Below are 21,497 nucleotides of genomic sequence, written 5' to 3'. Positions count from 1 at the left end.
TCTCTCTCTCTCTCTCTCTCTCTCTCTCTCTCTCTCTCTCTCTCTCTCTCTCTCTCTTTCGGCATTGCTTTATATTTTTAAGGCTGAGGAGGAATCAGATCGTGACATCGACTTTGTGTCACGCGAGCGCGTATCTCTGGACATGAAACGCACCATTGGAAATGGACGAAGTGAGCGTAGGAGAGCGACGGGAAACGGCAAGCAAAGGATACAAAGTGCGAGAACAGGAGTGCCCAGGCATCCTTGAATCGTGTCCACGGTTAGGACATACTGCTGTAATTAAAAGAACCAGCAGATGTCTCTTTCTTTCTCTTTTTCATCGGCTTTTATTTCGTTATGCGGTGACGATAAAGCCGACGACGACGACGACGACGACGATTGCGACTGAAACACGTCTCGCGTATTTAAATTTTTTGCTGCGACGCAACATTCGGAATTCTTTGATTAGACGAAGGTAGGAACACTGGCAAACAAATGCATAAGCCAAGTATACGGGTTATTAGAACTGCGATAATTTAATCAAATACCTGTGTATGAGATATTCTCCATTTCATTAGAAGAAAAGTTGTGTACGGATATAAGAAAATTCCTATGTATAATTTAATTTTATTTTTGTTTCTTTAAAAAAACAAATTATTCTAATTATTGATATAGACTTCCAAGAATTTTATCGAGATATCGAAATTGAAATGCTGTGCTTATCCAATGTTACATCTTCAATTATTCAAAAATTAAAATCGAGATTAGTGTTGAGGATCTAATTATGTGTATCTAATTATTCAATTATTAATTCTCTGATAAAAATGTGTTAATGTCCTATGAGAGAGTATTTTTGCGGTGAAATATGTAAAGACGACCCGGCAGATAAACGAATATTTTCATTCCTATCACGAACAAATACCGTCCGATTATATATAAGCGTGACGTTGCGAGCTTTTTAATTCCGCGCGACCTCTCATAATTCAACTCTTTCGTTAACGCTGATTCGACGAGAAATATCGTTCGGCCGACAATAAAGTTTCAGGCCGCGGCGGCCTGATAAAGCGCGACACACGTAAACCGTAAAACGGCTTATACGCTTTTTCCTCGGTGTGCCAACATTTTTCAAAAGGCGTGGATATCATCGGGGACCATCTAACTCATCCCCGGTGCGAATACTGTGCGACCCTATGCTCGGCCTTCGCAAACAACCCCCTTCCCTTCTTGCGATCCCTCGCTCATCGTCGGTGCTGCTGCCAGCAAGCCGGTGATTTTCGTTGCTTGCTCATCGAAAAAAGTAAAAAAAACAAAAAAAATAATAAAAACAAAGATAGATTCGAAGTGGGGATGCATGGAGGTAGATGTCGTTTGGAGACACGGCTCTCTCGCAATCTCTCTCTCTCTCTCTCTCTCTCTCTCTTTCTCTACGTATGATCGTACGTGTGTGCGTATGTGGTGTGCATAGCACCGCGTGTGGCCGTCCGAGATTAGCCTTGGGTTTATATCGGGATTACATATGTAAAACCATTAGGTTAAATCATTTTTTAAATAAACGTGCGTGACCCCTTCTCTCTCCCGCGGTCCAGCGGTCCGGGTCAGATAGGAGAGCGATCCTCACGCGTTTGCGTGAGAGAAGGGGAACAAGAGAAAAAGGGGTGAGATTCAACCCGTGGGTGAAATATTCCGTAGCACGTTCAACATATGCTCGAGGAACTCCCTCTCTCCTGTACGCCGATTGACCGTTTCTGCAACGCGCCCGCGGATTTGCCACGTTTGGAAATAAATGAGCTTGCACGCGTGACGGATTAGCCCGCGAGCTTTATGGCGCCTCGTAAATCTGTCTTCTTTATTATTTGTCTTTCAGCCCGAAGCTAAAAAACGAATATGCACGTTCAATAAATATCGTGGATTCTTTCGATTACAGCTTAAATCAGCTGATCACTCTGTCTGAATTTAATGTGGATCAACCCGGACAGTTTGATTAAAAATAATATCGTGAGTGATTTTCTCTGCCTTGATATACTTAAATTTTATTATAAATACTGATTTTTGGAAAATCTTTGTATGTATAAGTTTCAATTTTTTATATTTTATAACACATTTGACACTTTGACTATCGAAGTGTTTTTCACTTAGCCTGTCTGGCACAATGAATAGTTTTTCTACTTAAATTTATGTCTAACTACTTATATATTTATCTACTGATGTAATTTATTTATAGGTCTAAATACTCACAAATCTACTTATTATTTATCATACGATTTTGTTTAAATTATTCTACAGTTTTTAGTGTGTGAAAAAATGGTATTTAATTTTTTAGATAAGTATGGCTGTCGGCGGTTCGAAGTATAAAACTGAATATTTTTCGGTAAAATCGCAATCTGGCAATTACATCGTGCAAACAGTGACTCGCGATACGATGGTTTTTTATATAAATTTTGAGGAATGCGTGGTCATGTGTGGAAGATATAAAATACCGTCGCCGGCGTGTACACGTTCATGCTCTTTCGCCATAAACATTACATGCGCATCACGCCCAGACAAATATTTCTTCCACTCCGAACGCAATGTTATTCCGCATTTTTTGTTCGATCAAAAAAAATATATAAATTCAATTCATCGCGCACGTACGCGGAGTGATATCGCGGGGATCTGCGATTTTATCGCTTGTTAAATGCCGACGTGTCGTAAAGATGATCGGGGCAATAAATCTCGATTATAAACTCCGGTCGATGCTTCATCCTGCCGTGCATGATAATTTCTTTCCTAAAACCTTCACATTTTGACAGATGAAAAGCGGTAAGAGTAATTACTCGATTATTTTACTATCTTATTATTAATCAGTAATAAAATATATTATACTAATTTCATTGAAACTCAACAGTAGGAAAATTTCTGATGACTATCGTTCTGAATCGTATACATGATAAGAATGCCGCATATTTTTCTACAAGTAATCTTATCTGTTACTTTTTAATAAGATCGTTAATCGAAGAGAGAGAGAGAGAGAGAGAGAGAGAGAGAGAGAGAGCTTGTAGTATAATTATACATGTCCATTATCTACTTTCCGCTTCTTGCTGCGGACGTTACGGCGATTCACCTGTTTCGCGGAGCTCAAAATCTGAGAGCTCGCAGATGAAGAGCCGGCATTAGGGGTTTACGAGGGTAGTTCGGCGAGACGTTCGCGGTGCTGGCGAGTGGATTGGGTAAAGGTTGGTAGGGGAGATGAGGGGGTGGTTATAAGAGGTGAGAATTATTCATAAACGTAGGCTGACTTTTCGTGGCGGAGGATGGAGGGAAGATCGCGTGGAAGGGAAGAAACGGCGTAGGTTTCTCCTATCGCGTTTTCGGAGAAGCTGAAATCTACCGAATATTAAGGCAGGTGAGGGGTGACTGAGGGGGAGGGAGGGGAGGAGGGCAGGGCCGCATAATAAACACATAACGGTAATCCTTAAAACAATAATTAGCCGCGCGAGCCAACCAAGAGGCGACGATCTTACGGTGCCGCACGGAATGGCGCCGCTTTCGCAATTCGTTGTCGAATTAATACCGAGACTCGCGACAGTGTAGCTCTCTTCACCCACACCGTGACCGCATTATACGGTAGGAATTGTACTTACTTCCTATAGTGATTATCCGTGGGGAGTGTCGCCGCTACTTCGGGAGAACGAACCGTTACATCGTGGTTAAACTGTTGTTATTTACTGCTTTATGAGTACGTCTAACGCACTCGTAAAATAATACGATTTTTAACAACAATATCTCGCGACAGAATTTTACTCACATTTTATAAGACTATATTACGTATTATAGAAAGATAACAGATCAAAAAGATCTATTATTGTGCTAAAAAAGTCTTTGCTATTGAAATACTTTAAATCGAGGACTTAGAATCGTTAAATCAGTAGATAAAGACTAGTCAAACATAATCTAAGTATAATTTTTTTAAGATCTTTGTCAAATAAAAAATAATGTAAGTACATGTAAAATGAAAAATCAACTGATTGAATAACAAATAGAAATAATTTTCCTGTAATTTTATAGATAAAATTGCACGAATAGATTTTACATTTTACATCACAAATCAAACAAGCTTTTAATCTGATGAAAACATATTAACGTGAATATTTTGTGAAAACTCTTAGCATAAATCTTTCCTCAACTACCACAAAATTGACGAAACTGCCAGATTCTTGATCCTCAGGGATGCTGAAAACATCTGAGGAGGACGAAAAAGTCTCCCAAAGGTGAGAGAAACGCGCGAGTCTGTCGGAGCGGGTAAAAAGGAAGTCGGAATGAAACGGAGTGAGACCGAAGGGGTGTCACGAAGTGGTAATAGTTTTAATCCGGTGTCTTGAAGTCAGGATTTGGCGGCGCGGCAGTTAGTGGCTGCCAGTAAGTCCAGGCGAACCCACTTCGCGCTCTGATATCATAATCCGAATAATCACTATTATTGCCGCCATTTGCTTAATCCAAAGCTCGTCCTTCCCGCTCCACCGTAGCTCGCCAAGCTGCGGGACTTGTTATTCGGTTTCAGGACGAGGACGACGAGGATGTCGAGTGTTCTATCGAAAGTTACCTTTTGCATCTTTAATCTCTTCAATTATTCCAATTCGGGAATGACCTAAATCACATCTGCGACTCAGAAATGGCTGGATGAATATCTATTTGCCGACAGGCATTATTATAATTATAGGATACTGATCTACTTCATGTAATGATGTTTACTAATTCTATCACGATTAGAACCAAATACACTTCTGAATATGCAAATAGTACAACATAAAATTAAAATTAAAAATACACTGAAAAATAATTTGCTTAATACATACATATTTCTCTGAATAGTAAGTAGACATAAACTTACAGTAAATATATAAATACTTGCTAAAAAATGATAAATCAAATTAATGATTTTTATATCAAATAAATATATATTTACATTTAATAAATATTTATTATTTAGAAACATTCAAAGAAATATTTATTAAAATTTAGTATTTTTTTCAATGTAATTACAATATCGCGCTGAGAATTTTATAAAACTTTTCTCAACAAAATACGAATAATTTTTAAAGTTGATATAATATCTCTCTATACGGTTAATGATCTTTGATCTTTCCTAACATGAAAGATAATTCTTTTGAATCAGACTAATTGTGTATCATATGTTTAATTTGAAATAGCGAGATGATAACACTTAGAGTTTCAGGTCATTGGCTAGGCCATGCCGCTGGGTCTACCGGAAGTTTCTCCAGCAATAACGCATAAACTTCATTTAGCCTTATTTAAGCCGGCTGGAAGGTGGCAGACATTAAATCCCCGAGATTCGTTCTAATGGTTCCCGCGACTCACTCAGAAACTGCTCTGCGCGATCTTTCGCGCGGTATGCGCGCATAATGCGCTCTATGTGCGTTCTTAATAAATTCGCTCGAACCCAGCAGGCCGGGCAAAATCGCCTAAGTGAAGAGAAACGACGAAAAAACTTTAGCGCAAACTGCCGCTCTTAATCTGTCCGGTTTGTTTAGCAGCGGTCGGTTATTCCTCTCTCTTTCCTCGTTCTCTTTGTTCTTTCTTCCTCTTTCACGTTACCCTCGCCCTTTCTTTCCCTCTCGAGAAATAAGCGGTTCGTTCGCTTCCGGAAAAAGTTCAGAATTACGAATTAGCAGGAAGTCGGGGAAGGTACCTGCATTTATTCTGAATTCAGCTTATTATGAAATTATAATGCGTGGGACGACTTAAAACGAGCCAGTTACCCCTTTCACATACCGCCGGCAGATTAAGAGTCATCGTATTTCGTTATTAATTACTGCTTAATTCAGAGACGAGTTTTTAGATTCACGCGATACCTATCCTTATCCTCAGAACTGAGATATTTTGTGAAATTTCGTATTACTTTAAAAGTACTCGAAAAATTTTATTTATAAACATCAATATATTATTTTAATTAGATTTTAAATATTATTCTTTAGAAATACATATTATTATATTTAGCTATCTTAAACTTTCAAAATACTATTATACGAGATCATAAGTTTATCGCTGAAAAAAATAAGTTGTTATAGCATAATATTACAGAATGGATATCAGTTGGATCGCGAACGATGTCCGGACGTATTGATTGATTACGATCGATTGCACCGTGATCCAGCGATGCGCGAGAGAATGTAATCTCCAACGGCGCCCGTAATTGCGCGACGTTCTAATCGCCCGAAAGATTATGGCCGGGGGTCGGAACGCAAACGGGACCGGGGGCGGCGACAGTGGCACATACTACCGGGTAATGTTACGCGAGACAGTAGTCTCGGGTGGCATGTGTCGTTGATGAGGCGGTTAGTATTCAGCGGTGCTTCCCGGCCCCCCGGAACTTTTGAAAACTAACCGAGTAAAGCCACCTTAATTCCATAAGAGGGAGGCCGAAGGGGTTCCCCGGGCGTCACCGTAACACCCTCTTAATTACAGGATATTAGGACGCCTACAGGAGACGCAGCGATGGCATGGGGAGAAAAGGCAGATAGCGCGATTTATTATCCGCCGCTAACCTTATCTCCGTTTTTACAAGTTGGACTTTCTTGATTTGATACGCGTTTCTTTCTGGACAGAGTAATTCGGCAGGAGATACTGGTAGTCGATACATTGGTCGCCCCCTTGCCTCTAATTTAATTATTTTGTCACATTCTTGTACTTAGGAGAAACCGTTAACAAGTAGTACATTTTAACAATTGTATATACTTTACAGTCAAAAGACTTCAAAATATATAATAATTAGGATTAAATTGTTGTTTTTCACTCACATAACTGTTTTATTGCAACATGATTGTCTGTATTAAGATATTATTTTTTTATTAAGATTTTTAAATACATACGAGAAAAATGCCATATCAAGGCAGTTCTTTAACTTAATAATATTTCTTGTGTTTTTATACAATTTCCAGGTCAAGCAAAGATTTTTAGATAAGTATCTCGATTTTTCTTTATTACATTTTTCTAGAGGCATTTTTACAAAGGCAGTAGAGATTTCCAAAACTAACGTGTATTCAAATAAGAGAGAAGAAAGCCGTTTTTAATATATACTCACATGCAAAGAATCTCTTTTTTGCCGCCTTCGTAAACGGCATCCTTGCCCCATCGCTTCGGCAATTCTATGATAGCAATACCCAATCTACCCCATAGTGCTAATTGCGTTGCTGAGTCGTTTATCAATACGTTTGTGACTTCAAATATGGGTGGATCCGTTGGTCGTAGTGTCTGTAAAAAATAAAAATCATGAATAATATTTTGTTCTAGTAATATTACCAGCTATAATTTTACTGATATAAAGAATTGAAAATAAGATTCTCTGATTCCCAATATTATTTATTTTCTTACAAAAACATGATGCGTTACAGGATGAAGAAGTCACTTTTAATAAAGATAAAAACACGAGATAGATACACGTCACAGCTAGAATTGCATCTCGTTTTGTAACGCGGATACGTATCCGTAAGATAAAAAAAAAGCAAAGATCTCTCTTCAAGCAAAGATCAAAATCTTCAGTTGGGACATTTTCATTAATTAAAATTCTAAGAAGGTAGGCGAAGCGAGAAAGAAAAGTGGTATGTCGCCGATCCTGAAAGCGCTCTTGCGCGAGGTATAAATTCATTATTACACGAGCCAGTAAGCACGCCACAGGATTTCTCGCCCGATCGTTTTCTCTTTGGAGCCTCTTCTTCCTATTCCTTTTTTCCACCCCCTCCGATCTGTCTACCTATCTACTCGCGAGATACCTACCCGTCCCATTGCTTCTCTCGTCTCCCGAGACGCGCATCGTCTATCGATTAAAAACTTTATAATACGATCCCACTCCTCGTTTGTTTTCCAGTTTGATTTTTATCATGCCGTCCCGGGAAAAAGGCAGGTGCACAACATCGTTCGCTCTTTTCCCCCTTCGCAATGTCCTGATACCTCTTCGACGTTCTTTTCCGCAACCCCCGCCGTTCCATCTCTTTGCCCCGATATTTAATTTCGAACTAAGTTCGCCAACGCGAACATCATTACGAGGCGGCATCCCCGCAGGTGGGGTATCGGCGTGTATCAAGGGGCAATTACTTTTTTTCCTACCCAGAGGCTGGTTATTCCCCGAGTTTCTCCGATGGGGGAGACTTCTTCGTCTCGATATATCGGATATCGTGTCTCGAGTTCGACGTGGCATCGCGAAAACATGCAGACGAAGCGAAAAAATAAATTTACGAGATATGTTGCGAATTTTCAAAATAAAAAATACTTTAATAACATTTTAAAAGGTACATTAATGCAAAGATAATTTGCATTTAACATTCTGATAAAATTTTGTTTCTTTTAGAATTTACTTATTAAAAAATCATTGCTTCACTTTCTTTCAATGTAATTTTATTCTCGATTGAACTGTACTCTTCTTTTTCTAGTTTTAAAAATTAAAAAAAGAAGAAGAGTAAAAATTAGAAAAAGATGAAGAATAAATTGAACCAAGATTGATTAATCTATTATCTATTAATAAACGTGGACGAATCATTCAGTAATTATACTTTGTCTCACAAGAACAAAACAGTATAGTCAATATAATACAAATTAATTCGTCTTTTTTTTTCAAATAAGCAAAGAAATTATATTAATTTGAATGATCGACAGAAAATTGAATTGTCATTGCGACAGAAAATATATTCGCGCGATAGTTCATCTAGAATACCCCGATGGCGGCGAGGAGTAAGGGTTAGTTGAAAGCCAGGGCGATAAAGGGTGTCGGACGATGGTACGCGCGGAAGCGGCGGCACCGGAGTATGAGCAGGAAAATGGAAGGGTATAAAAGGGGTGGTGAAGAGCCAGAGGCAGAGGGAGAGGCAACGCGGGATTCCCGGGTACCGATGCCGACACACCGGCGCGCGAGGCTGTAATGCGTTATTAATGAACACCAAGAATTTCATTAAAGATTGTTTGTATATCAAACTGTCCACTAAATTATGCCCTATAACCCCCGTGGCGCCTTCACGCGCCTGGAAACTATTGGCTGCCGCAGTGGCGTTACCTTTTCCAAGCCCCGCGTGCCATTGATGACTCGCCAGGCAGACAAAAGCTACAATCGCTGCGATAAAAAAACGAATGAGTCGCTCCTCGTGAATATCAGTTGTGTTCATTGCGTTTTTTCCCTGGCTAATTTACGATTCATTCGATTGACCGACGACATTCGCGATATTTGTCGTCCGTCGAAGTCAGTTATTTCGCGACCTTTGGGACATACATTATTAGAAGGGACGATATAGGTAGTTGGGACGTGGCGCGTGCGACGAGAAGCAAGAACGACGATATGTGTATGGAGAACGAGAGAGAAAGAGAACGAGGATTGCGAGAGGGATGAACGGCGAAGAGGTAGAGAGAAAGAGAGATAGAGAAAGGGTGAAGAGGGTAACGCACGGATGGTACATGGGTGGAGGGATACGGTTAATCGTTGGGAAGCTATTAACTTCGGACTGGAATGCCCCCATAGCGCCTCATTTCGTTCAATGCAAATTTACACCCAACGCCAACCACCTAGCGTGCTTTTCGTTCTCTTTCGGCCGCGAAAACCTGAACTGGGAAACGAACGTGATGCTCTATCAGCGATAATTCCTTTTTTTTCGTAACATCGATCTTGGACGTGACTTATAGATTTAGTGAGTAAAGAAAGATCGAGAGTAAGGTAACGAAAATATATATAACAGAAAATACTAAAAGCTAAAATAGGACAAATCAGATGAAAACTGAAGGTTTTGATTTCAAGTTCAATAAAAATATTCAATATAGATATGTTCGAAGATACGTACATAAGATATTTAAAATTGTTAATTTCGTACAAAAAGTTTGAGATACTTTATATAGAATTATAATAATAGAAAAAAAATGTATTCGATACAAATATTTATGCTATATAATTAGCATAAATAGATGGAAATGAAAAATACATATATATTTGGATGAAATTGCGAACTTAATAGGAATTCGGACAACGAAGAAGATTCAACTCCTTCAACTTATCCAATTTGGTTGTCTCCTGTAGACGATCAACGTCATAATCGGTGACCCGGTTCCATGAAACTTGGATCTTTCTACCTCCATCGCATCTCTACCTCCGTTTTCCCTTACTCTTCGTCTTCCTCGATCCATGAAACCGTGGTGTTGCCTTATTAGTTTAGAACTTAGGTTTACCGTAAAGTCGCGCGTGTCACTTATGATCAAAGTCTGCTTGCCAGACGACGAGTCTGAATTTCGCTTTTCATCGAATTGAATGTTTTAGAACTAAGAACACTTCCAGACTACACTTGTGACGACTGTTGATTTTCGCGTGAGGTTTTTATGTATCTACATATTATTTCTCGATCAAATATAATTATTAGTAAAACGTTATATGAAATTAAATATCTGTTTAAGATGGCGCAGAATATTTAAAGCTAATGCTTGGAAAGGCGCATGATCTTTGATGATGTATTCCTTTTGCATTGTAACGTTTAGTTGTTGTTTGCTCGGCACAAACATCGGTCCAAGACAAATCCCGGACGCGGGTTGTCACAGCCGGTCGAAATATCGCGCTGGGTGCACGCGACTTAACGCGCGAAATTGCGCGCGTACGGCGAAGCGGACCTGACAAATGGCGATGTAACGGGTGCTCAAGATACACATAGTTAACAGCGAGATGCGGCGCGAGTTGACTAACGACGTCGGGCGTTCTCGCGCTATATAATTTCAAAACATACGCGGGCACGCGGCCGAAATGTCGCGTATAGAGGGAGAGGGTTGACCCCGACGTGCGAACATTGCGAGCGCTCTGACAACGCCTTAATATGAACAAATGCCGGACTATATCTCAGCTCGGGTTTGCTTTGCATTATTCGGCTAACGTCCTCGTTTGCCATCCTTACGCAGATGCCTTACATTATGACGACCGCTCTTCGCGCGAAATGGCTGTACTTCTCTTTTCGGGTCCGCACTGACGTGCGTATTACCGAATGTGAATTGATACAAATGCAGGGGTGCGTATCACTCGAGTGAGATATATATCTTCAAAGTTAGGAACTGAACGCGTATTCTATAAAATAATATATATTTATATATATTATTTATATATATTTATATATAAATAATATATATATATATATATATTATATGATGATGATAACAACGGCAGTCCATTACGTTTTTATCAATTTGCGTGACTACATAATATATGTGACGTTGCTGTGTATGTCACCAAGTAAATTATTATTATCAACTGGATAAAAATTCTATTGCTTGACTTCTCGTCGGCGAATGATTCCTCGTTTTATCTTACGTCGTATTAAAAAGATGAAAACGAAGGGATTCGAAAAGGTGAGGGAAAACGTTTAGAGAATGAGTTCAAGGAGGGAGACTAGCTCGGATATAAGTCGGATTTTAAGAAACCGTGACACGAGATGTCTATCTGACTGGTGCTTAGCGAGAGTTTGCGTAACGGCAATGTTAATGGGTCCCGCTCTTGCAGGGGAGAGGAGAAGTGAGAAAAGTAAGAAAAAGAAGACGCAGAAAGAGAAAGACGAAGGAATGGAGGGTGAAGCGGGCAGCAAAGAGGCGCATGACGGGGACTAGGGAATAGATGCGTTCACATTATACTCTCTGTTCTTTTAATTTCTTCAAAGGACCCAACCCCGCGACACCTCGCCGAAGCTTGCAGTCTTCACCTTCTCACCCTCGCCTCTGGATTAATAAGGCGTCGACAATGTAACGTCTTTTTTTCTTTCTCCGCCCCCTAAACGGGACGGCAGACAGCTACCTAAAGTGAATGAAGGCTCTCGGTAAGAGGAAAAGCAACAGGGAGGGTACTCTCTTACCGGTACTTAGCGGCAGGATGAGCCGAGCTGCCATTAATAAATGTGTTTCTAACAGTGAGAGAGAGAGAGAGAGAGAGAGAGAGAGAGAGGGGGGGGGGGGGGGAGAGGGGAAAAGAAAGAAACAACAGTGCGGAACATGGCATTCTCTCGTTAGGTTCTGCCGACAACCCCGAGGAATACGTTTTAACGAGGAGAAAACTTTTAAATGCGCGAAGACGTCATTCGTCGACGTCGAAACCCGTCTCATCTTATTGCTTTTTTGTCGTCTCAGCGGGATCAATCGATTATTAATCGAGTCTCATGAACCGCGTTTCGGAAAGCAAATGCAGATAAGATACAAGTATGCATTCATCTCCCAAAACTTTTAAATGGATGGATGAGATGGCCACAGCATCTGGTATACTTTTTTTTATGACCTTCTTATGGAAAATAAAAAGTATTGCCCAAATCCCCAAAAGCCTTAAAGTTATTACTTTTATCTCTATAAGGATATCGTTAATGTAAAAACTATAACATAATAAATTGATAAAAAATGTAACTATAAAATTTTTTTGGAATATTCTGAGCACCCCACCTATCAACTTCCATATCTTTAAACCACCAATCTACTTAAATGTTAAAATAATATATTATATATTATATTATATATAAAAAGAATCATTTTTTAAATATATATTTTCAGATAAAATTAAAGAGTAAAAGAGCATAAAGATAAGATATTCAAACTTGAATAACATTAATAACGATGAATAATTCAGTTTCTCTATATTGCATTGTGAAATCGCATAATAAACGCATTGTTTCTCCCTACTTAATCCACGTAATATCGATCGCGTAACATCATTAACCACGTTTTATCGCGTGCGGACAATTTCAGTCCTACGACGGGACGTTGATAAAGGTCAGTTGATTTTCGGGGCCGTGGCCCTCGGAACAACGCTACCGCCGCGCCGTACGTAGAGCAGCACAGTTAATGAATCGACGTAATCAGGGGGTTGCGGGGTCAGGCGACGAATGACAATCGAGTTTTGTATTAATGCTCGACCGCGCCGCACCCATGGCGGACAGCCATCAGGCTGATCGCTCGTTTAATCAAGCGAGCCGCTAACGCGATTAACTTATTGCGTACGTTCTTCGTTGCGTACACACGTGAGACACACGTGAATCAGCGATATGCGCGAACGGTAATTGCCATTACGGTTACTTGCTTCCGTTTTCTCCCCGCCCTTGCGCACTTCCGGCACTCTTGCTCGTAAAAGAATTCGCCGATATCACGGGGTATGTCCATTCTTCCTGCGATTACGCACGCTTGTACGTTTCGTGGCCCTTTTTTAAAATGTTATCTTTCGCATTCGTCGTCTCGATACAATCGACTGGCTTTGTCCTGTCATTCTCATTAATCTTTCTCGACTCAGTTGTTTAAACCGAGGTACATTCTATTTAATGGGTACTTTCTATTTAATGACATTTTAGTTGACACAAACATGATTTTATCTTTCTTGACATTCAACGAATAACAAAGAGAGAACAATACTTGTATCACGAAGATAGGAAAGAATCTTATAAATAGAGTCGTATAAGGCAAAGTGGATTCGTGGTGGATTACTTTCAACGATATTAAAAGAATACCAAAATTCTCTTTCGCGCGTTTATAGGATTTGTTTTATCCGAATTGTTTTTGTACGTTCGTCGAATGCAATTCTTATGCGGAGAGAGTCGCGATCTCGTGCCTTCTCGTGCACTACGGGCGAAGTAAAATTCCTTTCGACATCGCTGCGGTCATTTACCGGCGCCTTTGCGGTTGATATACCCGTATTTTCAGAAGTGAAGATATGCATATTTTATATGCGTGTACTTGAATGTATACGATCTCCAGCTGGACATCCAAGAATCGAGGCGCCAATGTTCGCATGCAAGACATAAACATGTCCGGTGAATGCAACCATGCGAATATTTCGGTCGCAGATTATGATGAGTATTTGTAAAAATATTGATTTTCGTTGTGTATACTAACATTAAACAATCGCGTTAAATAATTCAGTGTTAATAGTGTGTTTAAAAAATTCTCAATTATGTGACATTGCATAAACATACTTCATTAAAATTCACTTTGACATTTAAACGAGTATAAAATGTAATTAATCTACATATAAATAAACTAATTGTCCGAACAGTGTACTTATATTGATTATTTCTTTAGACTATTCTTTAAACTGATATGACAACACTAATCAAATATAAATATAAACCACTAATGTTGTAGATAAAATCATGGTGGAAGAAGACAGATAAGACAACTTGAGAGGTGCATAGTAGGATCAAATTTAGGACCTAAATTTGATTAATCTGAATTGCTGTTATGCGCGTTGTCTTGTCTGTCTTCTTCCACCATGCGTAAAAATACATAGTTTTTAATACTTAGACAATAGTTTGAAGAAATTATATAATATAATTAGATATAATAGCGCATTAGCCAATTAGTTTTATAGTTAAAACTTTATAGTTAAAACTATATATATATAAACGGAAATGATAAACGGTCTCTAAACAAAGACTCGAACTCTTCGTTAATCCTTATTTATAGTTTTATATATAGTTTATTTATAGTTTTATATTGATAGCAAGTCCATTTAATCGTCTCAAAAGACTGAAAGAATCTTACTACAATTTTTTATGTCCTACCATGTGACGTGCATGTTCGTCGCTTTTCTAGTTCATTTCCGCAAGTAAATGTGCTCGCTCTCATTTTATACTTCGGCCACGAGGCGCCAATGTCCGTACGCATGACCGCGGCACGCATATAAACGCGAACGTCCGGTGAATAGCCTCGCAAACTCCATACAATGTAAAGATCAGTAGGTGGATACGGGAGGTTACTGTGTGCAGAAAACGGGAAAAGCGCGAAGAACGGAGCAAGGGGTAATGATGGGGATTGGGGAGCGGAAGGTGACGGCTACACGGGGGACGATATAGAATTTTAATATAGTGGTTTACGAGCGCGATTGTCCGCCATTTTACGGGCGGTATAGGACGACCATTTGAATTCTTAGATCTGCATACTTTGTGGAATTGCGTGGCTGGCATGACGATGGGTAGCGTCGCGCGGTACAGAGCATGAGGCCGTCCAATGTATAAGAAAACCCGCCGGAGTGCGTACACGTACAAGGGGTGAAAATTTTCTCGCGATATTTAATTTGAATGCCACATCTCTTTTCCATTACTATTTTCTAAATCTGAATCAATGGAGACTTATTGATATCAGTTCTAAATCATAATCAGTAAATTCACAATGAAATTCAACTAAAAGAATCAATGAAACATGGTATTAAGCATGGTATTAAATGTGGCATAATAGAAACTAACGTACAAATATTGATATTTTATATAATGTTTAAACTTTTTTTTTTTACAATTTAATTTCATTGATTATCCAGTAACTTGAAACGGAACTGATATTAGTGATTATTTATTGATTAAGAAAGTAATTTCATATCTTGATGATTAATGCTCAAATGAAAATTCAATCGACAGAATTCTTATTCAAGCATTCGGACGATCGTTCAGTCGAAGCAAAGCTGAGAGAAAATTGAAGTTTAAGATTTTGATCTTTGATCAAAATTTACTCCGAAGTTACCGATGTTCTGGAGATAAAAATCCATTATTAATCTTTTGAAATTTTTTATATCTATGATTTACAGAAAGCCACGATTTCTGAAGCATCCAACAATATAAAAGTATACAGTTGTCATCGCATCACGAGTGTTCAAACACCCCGGTCGTCTTTCTATATTACGATTTAATAAAATAATAATGTAAAACCTTGAGGCAGTGGCACGTTTCGCTCGTGTATGGGTGCGAATAAAATTGGTGGAGGCAATTGCGAGCGTGGAATCGCCGGCGGGACGGAAGAGAGAAATTCATATCGCGATGACCGCCATTTGATTATCATAGAATTCAAGTTTCTTCGATCCAATGGTGGATTATTAATTCTTGCGCTCGTTATTAGGCTAATGGGAATGATGGACGCGAGCATTTTATTGTTATGGATCTTTCATTATTATGGATATTAAGAAAGCTATTCGACCTGCCGTTTGCTGTGTGAAACACACTTACATATAAGTATAATAAAACCTTCCGTTATATTTAAATTAAAAAGTATTTCACTGCCTGCAAAAATCGCTTCACAATCATCCACCGCGAGAAAGTCAACCCTTCGCTCCGGAGGTTAACTTCGGTCTCTTTCCGCTCCCACGATTCGAAATTAATGGTTCGGGCATCGAGGGGTCTCATTTGGCGTATCTTAATCGGGCGAGGAACCTTTTAGGTATCCGTAATCGTCCGAATACGCATCTCCGTGCGACGATGATGACGACGTCGGAAAAGAAGATAGAAAACGTGAAAGCAAAAGAGAGGAAGTGGTGGGAGAGAGGATGAGCAAGAGGAGAGCTCTCGCTCTCGCGATATAAGCCGTATCAGTTATAATTTATAATGTTATGGCGATTTTATGTATATCTTGCCTCGGCCTCGGCTTCCCCCGCGCCGAGAAGTATTATTTAAATTAAACGGGGCTAAACTAAGCGAACTGGGGGGCCCATCGAAGTGGCGGAGAGGCGCCGCGCAGCGGTATGCAAATTATTATCGCGGGGCGATAATTTAAATGCATATTTCGCCTCCTATATCATTTTATTATTGCCAGCCAAGTTAAGTCGGTTCGTGGGCTAACGTTTACGGCATACTCGCTTGCCGCCGACCGGAGATGCTGGTGGTAGTGAACCACCATCACCACTACCATCGTCCGCCCACGTGGATTTCGTATTAGAAACGCTATCGAAGCGTTTTCTCTGTATAATCCGCATTGTTCGCTGCCTCCAGCGGCATAATATCCTGTCGAGTAACGGCCAACAGGCAGGATTAATACTGGAGGACTAATTGTGTATCGCAGGAAACGCTGGCTCATCCAGCCCTAGCCCTGTCTTCGAGATGTCTTTAGCGCTGCTGTGTCACTTTGTGCTCAATGAGTCACCTCAACTAATGATATCCAATGAGTGAATGCAAGTAACATACGACTCAATATTTGTTAATAGATCAGATCTACCGATATGGAATAATACTCACAAACTTAAGATCATTTGTTAAACAAGAGATATATTTTACTGAAATCTGCTTGTGTTACAAATTATTGTCAAAAGGACAATAGTTTGCATAACATTTCTGAAATAAATTAGCTAATTTTGATCAATTAATGTCTTATCAACATTTTTGGGATAAAGTCTTCTTAAAACGCTTCTTAAAAAAAAAAAAAAACATATACTTACCTACAAAATCTGTTATCTAGAATCTCGGAAATTAATTTTCTAGAATACGTCATATGTATGAATTAAAATTTAACAGAACTACTTTACTTAGTTCAACGTGGATAGTTGTTATGTTTTGCAGACGATGCATTTTGAGCACGTATGCGCATCCAAAGAAGACACACTCGTTGTGCTCATTCGCGTTACGAATTCTCAGAACGAATTTGCGAGGTTCATGGTCCCTTTTCATCCTCCTCCTCCTTCTAAACGGTGCCCGTTAATCCAAATTTACATTTCACGGAACAATAGCAAGTAGATCCCGCAAAAGATAGCGCGAATGTTACATTCGAAGTTTTAAGGATCTCCAAGTAGAAACACCGCCTGTCTCTACCATCACCACCACCATCAAGAGTTGTGGGGACATCGGTTACGTCCGCGTACGTCGCGTACTCCTGAACGACGAAGAAGGGTTAAAACCTGCGGGCAGTATTTTAATTCCCGACCGTTATCGCGCCAGTGGCTCGGGTCAGTAGCGAAAGATACATGTAAGTTGACCCCGCCCTCGAGACCTCTCTGGACGCTTATGAATATTAATTCCGCCCCATCCTCCTCTCGAAACCACGTCTCTCCCTCTTCCCTCAGGAACCACCACCTATGCATCCGAAAGCGGACCCGACAGGAACAAATTAGATCTTTCCTTCCATACATTTCCCTTTTATTCGCGCGACTCCTCCCGAGCCATCGCCGGACTCGACTCGCAATTCCTGGCTGCTCACTCTAACTTTGTCGAAAACACCGCTGTTTTTACACGCCAGTCCACATATTGTTATGATACGTAATATCCTCGCTGTGACTGTGTTTCTATCAGCACATGAAAGAGAAATATGTTTCTCAGCGAGAAGGACGCTAGCTCGGTGAGAAACCAAGACATTTCACGATAATTGTGTAGAGAAAGAGAAAAAATTCTGACTATCATCACTATATTTTTAATTACGATATATCGCTGTTTCAAATCTGTCCAAAATATTTTAGAAACAGATTTATTTAAATCTGTGCAAATACGATGAAGTTGATCGCTGTATCCTTCAAGAATATCTCTTGGTACATCTCAGTTTCCAAGTCGCGACTCCACGTAATTCCGAAAGGTGCCGGTTTCAGCCCCGTGTTTCTGCGTAATACACCCTCTTGTAGGTGTGCCACGCGAATATACATACGTACAGGCAGATACAGCTCGCCGGAATCTAGCAATCTTCTACCTGAGAATATAACCAGGAGTTAAAACCACAACGCGAGTGTCATATCTTAGGCTCCCTCGCAGCATCTTACGAGACGGTTCTTCGTATACTATATAGTACTATGACTTTCATTTTCATGTACAAATGCACAGATACTCTCGATTCGCGCCAACGCTTGAGTCAAAAAAGCCAGAAAGGTTCAGAGAAGAAAATATTAAAGCCAACAGTATTTAACAAGGTTCAATTATATTCATATAAAACTCAAATTTCACTGTTTTATTGTATAAATGAATATATTAATCTTTAATTCAATTTGTTGTATTAAATATTGGGTTTATTTTACAATTGCACTGCGACTATACCTTCTTCAATGTCTGACTGATACATTGATTTATTCTACTTTCGGAGAAGAAAATCGAAAATTGTATAAATTTTTCATTTGCTATAAATTGAGTCTTAATGATTCAGCGATGACTCCATATATTCTTGCTGCTAATGGCAACATATGAGATTATCATCCAAAGGGAGTATTCGAACAAATAACGAAATAAAACGAATGAGTGAACATAAATATCCGCCAGGTTCCACGGGGCGTGTTCTCCCAACTAGTCCACGACGTGACTTAGCTCACCGCGAGAGGACGACGAGAAGACCGTATAACTCCGCAAGAACTTCTCGTCGTTTCGCGAATTTCCGTCTGCGCGCTCTTACGCGTATATGTATATGCGGGCCTCGTGCACGCCGCTATTTCGGTTCGCCTTAATGGATTTCGCAGTAATTGTAAAATATCTCGTGAGTTCCGCGCGTGTGCATTTACGAGCGGACACGTGCGCGTCCTGTACACGGGCATCTCGGTTTAATTTCCAGTCCGCGTGTAACAGGTAACTTTCCGAAGTACTTTCCCAGCGCGCGCGCACGCATTTAGCCGACCGAGATTTATTTTAAAAGCGTGACATATGTAAATCAAAACTTTGGTTGCCACGATCTTATATGGCCACTATTCGATCTGAGATCGCAGTGTTGTGCATGCGAGTATTCGAGATAAAAAGTTTAGGGATTAATATGAGTGGTATTACGCGATATACAAAGAAAAGTTGCAATTATGAAGGTAACATAGGCTGTGCATTTCCTAATCTCTAAAGCTATACTCCGTTAGAAAAAATTAAATAATATTAATCTTTTTCTTTATTTCTATCTTTTCTCAACTCGATATTTTAGAGAAAGAAAATGATATGAAGCTATTTATTTTTATAAATCGATAGTTTCATGGGAATGCAGTTTATATTTATTACGTCTCTGCAAGGAAAGAACAATTTTGTTGAAATATTAAAAAAATTAGATAAATACAGATCTGAAAATAATTTCGTAGAATTCATCAAAATAATTATGTAGTAAATTCAAGTATAATAAGTATGTACAAAATGTTAAAAAAATCATTAACATTTATATTGTAGAATAGACAGTACACACACTATACTTTCAATTTTGGTTTTTTAATATAGAAATACAAGACTTTTTTATTTTTATAAGGAGTAAAAATGCGACTCTTTTTATTTTTGTAAGAATTGTGAAGAACTATAAGAAAAAAATTGTTATTGGAACTATTATTATTTCTTTTATGTTAATAATTGTTCTGCTAATTTCATGTATACAGTGGGATACCCGTAAAGTTAGTACCACATTCTATTAATAAGAAAGAAAGAAATGATGACAGTAACACTTCTCATAGTTCTACAATCCTTACAAAAATAAAAAGAGTTCCGCATTTTTATACTAAAAAACAAAAATTGAGAGTATATAATATCTACAATATAAATATCTACAATATAAATGCTGAATGGTTTTTTTAATACTCTGTATAATTATTTTGATAATTCAATAAAATTATTTTCAGATCTATATGTAGCTAAATTTTTTGATATTTCAGCAAAATTATTCTTTCCAAATTGTAACGAATGATGCAGAAATGTCTGTTAACTTCAAATCGGTTTATAAATCAAATCAATTAAAAATATTCATTCCTGCATGTATGATCTAAAGCACTATGATACTCTCTTTGTATACAATCTCGAGTAGCCTGATGAGATTTTACGATCCGGCAGAATATATTGATGCTCATTTGTTGTCTTCGCAGATGTCGGAATGACTAAACAGAGTTGTCGCAACCTCTGCATCCCTTTGGTCCTAAAGGAGGCACGACAATGGAAGATGAAGGGGGCCTACCATCGTGAGGGTTAAAGAGACCAACGTCAAACGTTAAACCATAATGCCCGCGCTGGCAAGAATGCCCTATGGTAGTCGCCACGTAAAGTGGCTATTTGTCACATTATTACGCGCGTTTGATACGACGTGTGAAAGCCCATACGACACGTGCTTTCTCTCAGTCCTCGGCCGCGAGGGAATGCGGCCTTACCGCGGTTTAAACGCACGTTCCTAATGTGAGTCGATTTAAAATATAAATTCTCGGTAATACACGTATATACGGCTGTAAGGGTTTCCCCTTGGTCTTCCAGTCTGTTTCTGAAATTCCGCGACTAGCACGTTGCTTTCGCGAAAAGTGCCTTGTCTGAATATCGCGGTGTGCGAGGTACATCAAATTCCTCATACTTTTCTTCCTTTAAAACTAACAGTACTATCATTTTCGTTAATTAATGTGAGCTAGTTTTTCTTAAAAAAAAAAATACAGATAATTTTTAGGCTAATTTAAGAATTGAGATCGTTAAATTCTTTCAAAGAATAAATAAGAGGAAAAACCTTCCAGTAACTTTAATAAAGTTTTTAAGCGTAATTATAAAAATGTTTAATATTCAAGATGATAAAAACTGGAGGAAAGAACATCGAACAAAAATTCCTAAATATTTCTCGTGCTTCTCGCAACGGTATATTACCTCAGCATTTTGCCTTGGCGTGAAAATCGCTCACTTCAAGCAATCATAGGAGATAGGGAATATTCCCATTCGTCAGGTTGTCGTGAAATGGAGTAGAGCTTCGGGAAATAAATGACCCAGCAGGCGAGAAGAAGCGTCGTTGAAATACAATGTCGGATTGCGAAGGCGCATTATCATATTCACAATTTGCTTATGTACCTTCTTCACATACTTATAAGTATTCACGTTCACCTACTCACAATTTAATAA

The 21,497-nt window shown here is 39.0% G+C and overlaps 1 protein-coding gene across 1 annotated transcript in view; it reads right to left on the bottom strand.

The window, feature by feature from the left end:
• LOC108685555 (nuclear pore complex protein Nup88) overlaps window positions 1-21,497 on the bottom strand; it is a 69,196-nt gene that overhangs the window by 10,103 nt on the left and 37,596 nt on the right. Inside the window, exon 2 of the mRNA XM_018190406.1 lies at window positions 7,058-7,227. Coding sequence (XP_018045895.1) covers window positions 7,058-7,227 — 170 coding nt within the window. The remainder of the gene's footprint in view (window positions 1-7,057; window positions 7,228-21,497) is intronic.

This window comes from Atta colombica, unplaced genomic scaffold, assembly GCF_001594045.1.
Source record: "Atta colombica isolate Treedump-2 unplaced genomic scaffold, Acol1.0 scaffold155, whole genome shotgun sequence".
Taxonomy (NCBI): Eukaryota; Metazoa; Arthropoda; class Insecta; order Hymenoptera; family Formicidae; genus Atta; species Atta colombica.
Note: the sequence above shows the minus strand (reverse complement) of the source record. Positions and strands in the feature narration are given on the sequence as shown.